The 12,049-nt window shown below is 47.8% G+C and overlaps 1 protein-coding gene across 11 annotated transcripts in view; it reads left to right on the forward strand.

The window, feature by feature from the left end:
• Nucleotides 1-12,049, forward strand: part of KAT5 (lysine acetyltransferase 5) — a 688,762-nt gene that overhangs the window by 21,377 nt on the left and 655,336 nt on the right. For all 11 annotated transcript variants that reach the window (XM_085625846.1, XM_085625847.1, XM_085625849.1 and 8 more), the window contains exon 2: nucleotides 7,888-7,954. In XM_085625846.1, the coding sequence (XP_085481972.1) occupies nucleotides 7,888-7,954 (67 nt within the window). The remainder of the gene's footprint in view (nucleotides 1-7,887; nucleotides 7,955-12,049) is intronic.

A 12,049-nucleotide genomic window follows, 5' to 3' on the forward strand; every position in this document is an offset into this window, starting at 1 on the left:
TGGGCGCATACTACCCAGGGTAAGGTCCCTACCGTCAAGCCTCCCGGAGACCACCACCTATCTGCCCTCTGGGTCAGTCAGTTGTGACATGCATTGGAATGGAACTCCTGCTCTTATCCATATCAGCACGCCTCTCGCAAAGGCAGAGAGCTTGGTGTAATAAGCCTGACCCCTCCAGTGGCGTTGCAACGCCTTCCCTTCCTTTGCTAGCATGTGAGTTTCTTGGAGGAATGCGATCTGTGTGCCTCTGCGGATCAGGTAGGAGTGTATCTTATGGCTCCTAACCATAGAATGCATGCCCCGCACATTCCAAGAGAGACAAGCCAAGCCTAATGGGGATCCCATTGGTGTGGCCTATGTGTACATTCTTTAAAAAAACTTTACCCCCGTGACACGCCTGGGCCCCCTTAAAAAAAAAAAACTATAGTAACAACCCCAACTCCCCCTCCCCAGAACAGGTATCCAAAAAAGAATCCCCTTCCAAACCAGAGTAACACAAACCATCGTCCAGTGACAGTGGAAGGGTTAGTCACCCGATAAGAACCACGGTACTCCACAGTGCCACCCCCCGTAGTTGAACTAACCATCAAGCCCCTTTTTTCAACTGGGTGTTCCCCTTCAGGCAATGTAGGGGAGGTATTGGTTTACTGTCACTACCCCAGAGCACAATGAGGGGAGGCCACTTTGGATGTGATCCCATGTCCCTCACATGAGATCATCAGCCGTTTGGGGTGTAACCCGCGGCATGTCCACTCCTGGATTGTCGCTGCGGTCCGGCGAGGTCTCCGATCTTCCAGTGTGGCGTCCACTCAGAGGGGAGCCAGGACTTTTGTGGCTGTGCGATATCACTGTCTGGAGGGCCTTACGACGTTCAAGACTAAGTTCTCTGGGTGAATGAGTCTTGGATCCAGCCCTTTGACTGCGAGGGCTATGCTGTGTGGTCCCAGGAGCTGAGGCGCTCTGACCTGCCGGGCTGCGCGTGTCAAGCCAGTCCCATGCTTCCTGCGGCGTGTTGAAGAAACGAGTCCCTGTTGGGTCTGCCACCTGAAGCCGAGCAGGAAATAACATGGCATAGGGCTAGTTCAGTGTGCGCAATTTAGCCTTGACAGCAGTGAAGGACGCCCTGCTGCATTGCACCTCTCTCGTAAAGTCTGGGAAGATCATGACGTTGCTATTATCAATGCGCAGTTACTGCTTTTGGCGGGCACTTTACAAAATGGGATCCCTGTCCCGAAAGTGTAGAAGCCGGGCCACAACAGGACGTGGGGGAGCCCCCTGTCCTGGCAGTTTAGCTGGGATTCTGAGCCCGTTCCAGGGTGTAGAAGGGTGAGAGCCCCGTTGGAGCCACTACAGATCGGTGCCAGTCCTCTAAGTAACGGACCATATTTATCCCTTCCTTTTTTTCTGGAATCCCAATGACTCAGATGTTGTTTTGACGCGACCTCCCTTTGCTGCCTTCGGTGCGCATTTCCAAAGTCTTCATCTTAGTTTCCAGAACAGCGAGGGAGCGGCTCATAACTTGGACAGATTCCGGCAGGCTATTCAACTCTTTTTCATTGCTGGACACTCTGTCCTTAAGCCTGCGATTGTCATCCTTGAGCAGGCTGAGGTCCGTGCCGATAGTATCAATCTTCCCTTCCAGCGCCTCTCTAGAGGCCTTTATGGCCTACATGATGTCCGCCAAGTTAGGTTTCTGGGAGGCCGGGTCTCCACTGGCTTCAGGTAAGTCATCTTCCTCTCCAGAGTGGGTTCCAGGGGCTTCCACACTAAGGACAGCAAACCCCCGTTTCCTTTGGGTTCTCCCCATCTCAAATGCACTACTTGTGGCGTGGGCTCCACCAACAGTTCCGGTCCAGTGGCCAAGGATGCACCAACCCGGGGACAAAGAACACACCAGACTTTGAATGGGGGCTTCAAAGAGGGGTACAGGAAACAGCTTGTGTGCCAGCGGGGGTGGTGGAGCAGTCCCCGGTGATCCCCTAAGGCCGTCGCGAGAGCCTCTGGACCATGCAACGCTGTGAGAAAGTGGCTCTGTAAATACTGTTCCCAAATAGGTACAGTGTGTACAGAGTCCACAGTCCCCAGAGGTTTGGCAGAGGTTAAAGTTAGATATAACCTTACTCTCTAAAGTGGTAGCTTGGTCGAGCAGTAAGGCATTATCAGAGGACAGTGTAAAGCATTTGTTGTACACACTCAGTCAGCAAATGGTCTCACGCACTCAAGAACTCTAGGTCAATGGTTTATATAAAAAATATATGGTTGTTTTATTTTAGAACCAACAATAGGTATCAAAATATACTTTCTCAGAATGAGATGCTTTAGTTAAATACTTTGCAATAGGCAATTGACTTTTGCAGATAATAGTTACAGTTTTGTTGCAATAGGCAACACAATTTTCCACACAGTAATACATTGAGCTCAATGTGAATTTTAAATTATTTGCAACTGATTACTTTCAGGATTACTTTTCTAACTCCAGGACTGGATTCTAGATTCAGTCCTGGGACAGTTCTTGGAAACAAGTGAGTAAATTCGTTTTAGTTACTGTTGTGATTTTTAAGCAATATTTAGCTATTTTAAAAGTTGACACTTGGAAACTTTTGCTAATTAAATTACCAATGTTATCCTATGGAAGGAAATTCACTTAGCAGGTAAGTAGGGTTATGGTTACTTTTTCTAGGTCGGTGTTGGATCCTGGATCCAGCACTAGTGTAACACCTGTAAGCAGTTGAGAAACTGCGTTTAAGTTGTACAGGCGATTTTTAAGGAATATTTATATGTTTGTAAAATCGACACTTAGAAGAAATTTCATAGAAAAACAGTCAATGGTTCCCTATGGAAGAAAATTCAAGTTACGGGTAAAGTATGTTCTCGTTACTTTTGTAATCCAGGGCTGGGCTCCTAGGCTCATTACTGGGACCTCTATCTAAAACAGATAAGTAATTACGTTTTCACAGTTGGTGCAATTTTTAAAGAATATTTGTAGTTTGCAAAAATCGACAGAAGAAATTTCACAGGAAAACAGTCAATGATTTCCTATGGAAGAAAATTGGGTTAGTGGTAAGTACGGTTGTGAGTACTTTTCAGGGTCAGTGCTGGGCACCAAGATCCAGCACTGGGATCTCTCCTAATAGCAGGTGAGTATTTCCGTTTTCGTTACTCGGTTGATTTTAGGTGAATATTTTAAGTTTTAGAAACTCCACACTTAGAAGAAATTTCAGAAGAAACAAGTCAATGTTACCCTATGGAAGAAAAGTGAGTTATCGGCTTTTGGGTAAGTACTCGACTGGCAGAGTTAAGGTTCTGGGCACAGACTCAGGGGCCTCCCAGGGTCAGGTTGGTACAGTTGTTACACCCTCAGCGGCACTGGGGCGGCCGGGTGCAGAGTGAGTTAGGCCCAATGTTATCCTATGGGAGGCAGGGGGGCCTTGGTTGGTGGCTGCTGACTAGCAGGCCACGCGACTGTGGGAGCTGGGCTCCTGGTCACTTGCTCAGGGCAAATGGGGAAGTAGGTAGGAGTAGAAGTTGCACTGCCAGGGCCACTCGGGCGGCTGGGTGCAGGGTGCTTCTATGCCTTCGGGCGCTCAATGGATTTCAATGGGAAAGCTCAAGGACGAACAAAGGCTGCAAGCTCGGGAACGAAGATTCTTCGGGTGCCACCACCACTTTGAGAGGTAAGCTGGGTAGTTGGGGGATAGGTAGGTACCCAGGAGTCGGGCATAGGGGGCCGCAGGGTGCCGGGGTGCCTTTTGATGTCAGGAAATCTTACCCTCTGTTGATCGCGGTTGGGGGGCGGGTCCCTGGTTCTGAGGCTGCGGGCGTCGTCAGGAGCGTCGAAGTGGGTTCTTGGGTGCCGGATTCGGGGTCTCAGTCGCCGTGGGGATGTCCTCTGGGTCTTTATCCACTCTGGCACAGGCCAGGCTTGGCGGATGCAGAGTGTGCAGGGTTTGCGGTTCCGGTTTGATGCCAGGGGTTAGAAACTTGCTTTGAGCAGAGCCACTGCTCATGGGAGTCCCAGATGCTTAGAGTCACAAGGTAGCCAGGTCCTCCGGGGTTTGTGAGGTTGCTGGCCACAGGAGGTGCCGGGATTTAGCAGTAGCAGGTTCGAGGGTCGACAGGCCTGTAGGGCTGGGGCCAAAGCAGTTGGTGTCTTCCTCTTCTTAGCAGCTGCACGGCAGGTCTTCTTTCTTCTTGTTCTTCTTTGCTTTGTTGGAATCTGGAATCTGAGGAAGGAAGGTTCAGGGTGCCCCTAAATACTAGATTTAGGGGCGTTACAGGTAGGTAAAGGGCAGGGACCAATGGGTCCCTGCCCTGGGGTGAGTACACCCCCTATCCTGCCACTCTCCTGTGGGAGGGGGGCAGTAGCCTAGTCCTGATTGGGCAGAGCTTCCCATCTTCAAGATGGCGAGAGCCCGGAGATGTGCTACACCTCACCTCCCCACCTGAGGGGTGGGGTTGGCAGAGGCTGGCACATCCCCTGTGCTTACCTAGGGTTTCCGGCCAGTCTTCCCGCCAGAGTTGGGGTCAGAACCGGTGGGGGCCAGTTGCTGTTTACAGCAAGTGGCCTGGAGAAGCTCACAAAGGCGGCATGCCTTTGAAGCTTCCCCCTGCCCATCCTGGGGGAGGAGACCTAGCACCTCGCCCAGGATGTGCATTGTTGCAGGCCCAGGAGAGCGGGGGCTCTCCACCCAGGGGCCCAACAACATGGCTGCTGTGTGGTAGCCTAGGCAGCCTCTCAGACTAGACGTGGATTGTAGGTCAGGTTTCAGGGGGCATCTCTAAGAAGCCCTCTGTAGTGCTTTGTACATTAAATCCCACACTGGCATCAGTGCGGGTTTAATGTGCTGAGAAGGTTGATACCAAACTTCTCAGTCTTCAGTGTTGCCATTATGGTGCTGTGGAGTTCGTGTTTGACGAGCTCTCAGCACCATATACTCTTAAATGGCAGCACTGCACTTACAGTGCCCAGGAATGTACCTGGGTACTGTAGGGGCACAGGGCTCATGCTCCTGTGCCCACACCACTGGCATAGGGCACCCAGCTAGAGGGGTGGCTGATGTATGCCAGGGCAGTGTAGGTTGTGGGCATGGCACACAGGGATGTGGGCCATGTTGACTCTTTGTTTTGTCCTGTACCCAGACACTCAGCCTGCAAGGGCAGTGTGTTTGTGTTAGGGTACAGGGCCTCTAAGGGTGGCACAATAAGTGCTGCAGCCCTTAGAGGCCTTCCCTGGTCACAAGGCCCTGGGTACCTAGGGTACCATTTACCAGGGGCTGACATGTGGCCAGGGTTTGCCAATTTGGGTTTTAGGGAAGGAACATAGGCCCTGGGCCCCTGATTGACAGGAGTCCAGGGCACACTCAGTCAAAGTACATTCAGCAATTCAGCAAAAAGTGGGGGCATACCATGCAAGAAAGATGGCCCTTTCTCACAAACGGCCCCACAACGCGATTAGGAGGGAGACCCCCGTGATTTCCCACCACAGTGCAGAGGCGGTATCCACTAAACGTGGGCCCACTGCGCCAGAAGGACCACAACTTCCAGGTTGAAGGCAGGTAGGAGACCCTAGGCCCGACTGACCCCCGTGGCCCCCCACCTCAGGACCTCAATATGATGTTGCTACTGCGTGATCAATAACTAAAAGTGAAAAGAATAATAGTGAACAACTCCTAAGCCGCATTCGGAGGAGCAGCCCGGGGTACCGACAGACGGAGCAGGGCCTCATTCCCTGAGTCGACGCCAGGTGAGGTTGTTTTCTCGTGAAATACGGGAGCCATCAGCATCCTGTAAATTCTGCGGAGGACCTACTTATCAGGTCATATGGTTGTATTTGTTCCAACCTTATATTTTCAGTTTTTCACTATATGTCTTTTCACTTTTAGTTATTGATCACGCAGTAGCAACATCATATTGAGGTCCTGAGGAAGGCCTGGATCATATACAATCCGCATGGCTGACACTTGTAGACCTTGTTTATACACCTCTGCAGTTATATCAAAACGGCATTTGCACTGTTTTTTATTTGGTTATCAAGAAATAACTAATAAACTATTTTCCTTCTTGCTACCCAATTTTAATCTCACTTCACACACGTATGCACTGCGCCCATCACTCACATTCATCGCAAATCTTCACATTTATTGGATCTTAGTATATCCTAGTAAACACTAGACTCTTTGAAAACATCCGTGAGCTCCCCCCCCTTAGTCTGGAGGTTGTTGTCCTTGATTGCACCAGGTTGCAACCAGGAGGAGATCCCAGATGATGAAGCATGTCACCTCGGTGAGTGATGGGAACCCGTCCTATTTTTAGGATTTTCCTTTTCTAAGTTTACATGTTTAATGGTCTCTGCTTATGTGTAGGGTCTGTTTAGGCTCATTAGACCCATGGATATTTGTTTGTGTTGAGAGTCCTTGTTTGGGGAATATATCCATGCTTGGTCTTTAAACGTTCCCTTAGCCTCCCTATTACTTGGTGTTTGTTTTACTCCTGAGGGGCGCCAGATTCAGGCAGCGCACGCCCATCTGCAGCAGTGCTCATTCTGCCGGCCGACACACACCGCCTTTTCTTTTTTGGACCGCTCCCGAAGGATCGTGCCACTGTCCCCCCCCCCCCCGCACCGCAACTCTGGGGCCTCAGTGGGGAGAAGCACAGCCACGTCTGACAGCAGGGACGTCCCGTCCGCGCCGGCTACTCGAGTGGGCCAGACCTCCGCAATGGAACCGGCCCTACCGCCCAGAGCCACCGCGGAGCATCGCCAAATCCCGGGAGTCCCCCAGCAGTCGCCGCTACTTCTCAGGCGCTCTGTACGAGTGCTACGGGGCAGGAAGACCCCATTAGGAATCCAGGAGGCACCGGAGGGCTGGGGAAGTCGGTGCGGGCGTTAGTGGTACGCGGCCGCCATCCAACACATTCCCTAGGGCGACATTTTGTTGACTCCGCTGGCGCTCATCTGGGGGTCAGCGCTTCCAGGTAGTTCATCTAATACATTTCTCTTCGGCCCCTTCTCTCCTCCGCATTAACCCACAGGTGGTCACCAATCAATTTGGACGCCCCCGCCTGAGCTCAGTCGTTTGCCGGCCCTGTGGGTCAGAAGCAGCCGCAGCGTTCAGGCCGCGGTCGCCATCTTGCGTGCAAGCCCACCCGGACAGGGAGCGCCAAGCCATTCCCAGGTGCACCGATCTCAACAGTCCAGGGCTCCGCCATTAAGGGCAGGCATAATCCGGAGTCCTGCGAGGTGGTTTTCAGCTCCCCTTGTTGTGACAGGGCATCAGGATTAAGGTTTAACGTTTTCAATGCTGCGATTGGGTGTCTTAGATACTGGTGTAAATAATATTGTCCACATCCAGGGAAGACATTACTGGTGCGTGAAGTACTGTTCTGAAGTCGTTTTTTGGCATATAAGACTTAATTATGCATGAAAGTGAGAGCTGATTCTAGCCTGTGTGCACCTTCTTGTCATTACAGAGGCAGCTATCAATGTGGAAGCCCCGTGATTTGACATTGCTAAGTAATTGAGGTGTGAGCCTCAGTTACCTGCTAAAAATGAATGTCCCGTATTTTTGTATTTCTGATTTCAAATTGAGTCTTGCCATTTCAGAACTTGCATGTCTCATTTCTAACCAGTAACAAAAAAGATTTCCTGACCAACCTGCCCCAAGCCCATTCTTGTTATCTATGATATTCAATAATTTACCAAGACAGGCACCAGCATCATTAAGTAGCACCTAACTACCAATATTACTTAAAAGAGTAGCAGAACAATTATTAAGTAAAAGCATTACAAGCATATGATGGAAGTAAAATGCATAGACGTCACTTGAAGTTGATAGAAAGTTTTATGCGATTATCTCACTTCCCATACTGTAATCTCTCTCCCACTTGCAGGCTGAGGTGATCGAAGGATGCCGGCTGCCTGTGCTCCGCCGGAATCAGGACAACGAGGATGAATGGCGTAAGTCATTTAACAGTGGTAGGGAGGGTGGGTGGGACTTGGTATTCTGAGTGTCCATGAGTGCAGATGTTTATAGACCGGGGGAAGTAGGGTGTCATGATCAGTGAGTACAGGAACTAGACAAACTGAGAAAGTGAAAGGCACCAACTAGTAATAGGGGTGTTTGTCTTTGAAACAGACAGAAGCTTGTGATCTTCCATATCAAGCAGTTCTGTTTGGCTTGTCACTACCTGGCGATCTTTTAAAAATATATCATCTTGACTAAGCAGGAATATAGGATCTCCGATGTTGGGGTGGGCTGCCATGCCAAATTAATAGAGTTTTGCAAAAGTGCTTTGACTTATCAGCATTTTTTGGTATGTCAGTATCAAACCCCCAAAGCTGTGTTTTTTGTTGTTTCTGAAATGCAAACATCTATGGCCCTGATGTGCAAAGAGTTTTTTTCCTGCAGGGTAGGGATGGCCTTCATTTTTCAATTCTTTGATACAGTCAAACCTTTGGTGTTTGGGCTGCCAGGAAAAAGTTTCTGAAGCCGGATACGAATGAGGCTGTGGCGTTGGAAACTAAGCGGTTCTCTTACCTCTCAAGAAGGGAGGGAAACAATTTGTTTAGCGAGCGTGAATTGCCAGTTTATGACCGTTCTCTTTTCCTGCTGAACTCTACATACCCTCCTAACTTCTCTCTTGCAACTTCATGAATGGGGGTGTTTGTGTTTTTACAGAATCATAATAGCCCTCTTTGTGCTCACTGTTAATCCTTTTTGAGCCATGTCAGAGAGAGATTGTGCACAATTGAACTTGTCATTTAGTGGTTTGCAAGAGTCTTGAACCTTGCTAGCCCGAAGCTTGAGTTGAGATTAAATGCGAGGGTAGACTGAACAGTGGTACTTAATGGCATTTAATTGATAAAATGAGCATGTCAGCGCCATTTACTTTTATCTAAATAGGTGGTCCTAAATATATGGTATCTGACAAATGTGAATTCACAAATCGGCCTTCATTAAGCAGGACAAGGGAAACTTGTTTTGTCACCATACGCACCTGGATGCACTCCAATAGTCTATATTATCGGGTGTTGTATACTGTTTTGCAGAGCTTGTTAGTTTAGAAATACCATGTTTAGAACCCTTAATCTTTTAGGTTTGATTTCATTGGCTCCACTTATTTGCGCCTTGAGATGCAACTATACTGCTGCCTCGGAGATGAATTTTAGGACATGTGTTGCCATTGGAAAATAAAGTATCATTGCCATGGAGAAGATAAAACATTTATTTTCGCTTTGCAAGCGAAAGAAACATTTGTAAGCATTGAAATCTTCCCCCACACTCCGAAAAAAAATACTTTGGCTTGGAGAACCTCCAGTTACTGGAACCCACTTTGAAAATGCCTCTTTCTCCCCTTTCAAACCTCCCCTGAAGTACTCCTAGGCACCAGGTGCCAGGTTTCTGCATTTCCAAGAGCCTACTGATACTACCTGACAGTCAATTTAGAGATCCCACTGCAACTTTGACATGGCTAACACTCCCCGCCCTAACTGTACATGTCACAGCATCTCTAACACCCCCATTGCTTTATTTATACCTCTTATCAGATAAATACTCACTCTGAAATAGTTGAACCATTATCGTACATTTTTAGAATTGCTACTAATACATTACCCCCCCCCCCCCTTAAACAATGTCTTTATTAATTTTAGGTGCACCATAGTACAGTTGGTAAACGGAAATGTTTAGATACAATCACAGTACAAAAAAAAGAAGAAAATAAGATATTCAGTTCATATAAAATGAGATCATTTTCAGTTGCAATCTTGGTTACTTCAGTAAAACAATATATTTCCCTTCCTGATGAACACATCTGTTGAGCCCTTTGTGTTCTTTTACCTTTCAGCTATACTATATAAACTATATGATTAAATGATGTTGCTAAGTAGTTACTTAACAGTGGGGGTTCGTCCTATCTTGTATAACATTGTTGCACACTTTACATAATTGTTATTTCAACATATCCTGCATTTGCTTTAACCAGAACACAGTTTGCTTTGTTTTATTGTAGCACAGACTATTAATGATGATCTCATATTTAGCCTAATTTTATTCATTTAGAGTCTGACGAAAATAAACTATTTATTATCCTAACCTGTGTTTGGAACTGGTACTTGCAGAGATAGTGAGGTATGACCTCCCGCCTTACTCTCAGCCTGTACATTATAGCTCACATTACTACCAGCAGTTCTACACTGAAGCACTTCTCAAATTCAAAGCTGCGTAATCACAGAGCACAGTTTTCAGCTGAGAAAACAAGAAACTTTTATTTTCTAAATGTATGCCTAAACAATACTCCAAAAACTGGCTTTGATATACTCCTTTCCGTGTCACCTTGTCTGTATTTAAACTGCTGTAGTTTCTCCCAGCGTACACACATGGTACTATCATCACCCACTGATCTAGTGGTAAATAAAAAGCAAACCCGTTACACGGAGTTCCCTGAATTAAACCTAGGAAGGCCATTGTTATTCGACTGCAATTAGTGGCCTGTGTAGGAAAGGGCCCCTTTTTGCATGGTTGCCCCCCACTTTTTATCTTATGTTGATGTACTTTGACTGACTGAGTGTGCCCTAGGTTCCTGCCAACCAGGTACCTAGGGCCTATGTTCTTTCCCTAAACTGTACTGTTGCAAAACCCAATGGGCGACTCCCTGGCCACATGTAAGTCTCTTGTGAAAGGTACTATAGGTGCCCAGGGCACTGTGACCAAGAAGGCCTCTCGGGGCTGCTGCACTTATTGTGCCACCCTTGGAGGCCCTGTACCTCCTGCCATTGCAAGGTGCGTGTTTTGGTGCAGAACAAAGTGGGTGCCATGCCTACACTCCACTGCTCTGGCATAGATAAGCCACCCCTCTAGCTGGGCGCACTATACCAGTGGTGAGGGTACAGGTGCATGAGCCCTGTACCCATACAGTGTCTAAGTCAATTCGTAGACATTGTAAGTGCAGTAATGCCATAAAGAGTATCTGGTATGGGAGTTTGTCATTACGAATTCTCCAGTATTGGGGTGTCTTTCATAGATTCACATGCTTGAATATTCCCCGTCGTCGGAGTGGGAGTCCCACGGTAAATAATATAGCAATATATACAGCCATAATATATATATATATACATAAGTAATCATATAAAACAGAGATATAAGTAAGTAATAACATCAAGAATGTCCCTATATGAAATTTCCATAGAGATACATGGAAAGAGAAAAAAGACATTCGTAGTCTATCTCTGTCATTATGTTAGTCCGAACTCCGGCCAATCAGGCGCCAGCTCCTCTCTAGAACCTTCTCCTCAGAGCTCCTCACCTCAGATTTTCTACCGCACGTCGTGTGAAAGGGAGTCTCCCTGAGCTCTGCTCAGTTTTTTCTCTTCAGGATGACTTCAAGTAAGAAGTCTTTGTTTAGACCTTGTTCTTTTGTGGAAAGCTACGTTATTCTCAGAAGATCCACACAGTAAGTGTATTTACTGTCTTTACCCTACCATGAAGTGGGTGAATATAAATTCTGTAGAATTTTTTCTACAAAAACTCTGAAAGACAGGGAAGGCCGTCTCTTGTTGTGGCTCCAGAGACTTAAGGATACATATGAAGTAATTTTCTGAGGTAGAAAACTTTACTTCTGGCCGTTCCCACACAGCCTCAAAACGCAGTAGTGTACAGGAGTTACCTACTCCTTCCTTAAAAGAAGAAAATGTCTCTGACTATGACATCTGCCACTTCTTCTTCTTTGAATACTGCTGTGTCGCCCACGAGACATAGTTCTCAGGCTAGTGAGGTTTTCAACTTTCCAGTTTTTTCAAAGATGGCTTCATCGTCTACGATGGCTCCGTCTACGATGGCTCCGTCTACGATGGCTCCGTCTACGATGGCTCCGTCTACGAGGGCTCCGTCTACGAGGGCTCCGTCTACGAGGGCTCCGTCTACGAGGGCTCCGTCTACGAGGGCTCCGTCTACGAGGGCTCCGTCTACGAGGGCTCCGTCTACGAGGGCTCCGTCTACGAGGGCTCCGTCTACGAGGGCTCCGTCTACGAGGGCTCCGTCTACGAGGGCTCCGT

This window comes from Triturus cristatus, chromosome 9, assembly GCF_964204655.1.
Source record: "Triturus cristatus chromosome 9, aTriCri1.1, whole genome shotgun sequence".
NCBI lineage: Eukaryota > Metazoa > Chordata > Amphibia > Caudata > Salamandridae > Triturus > Triturus cristatus.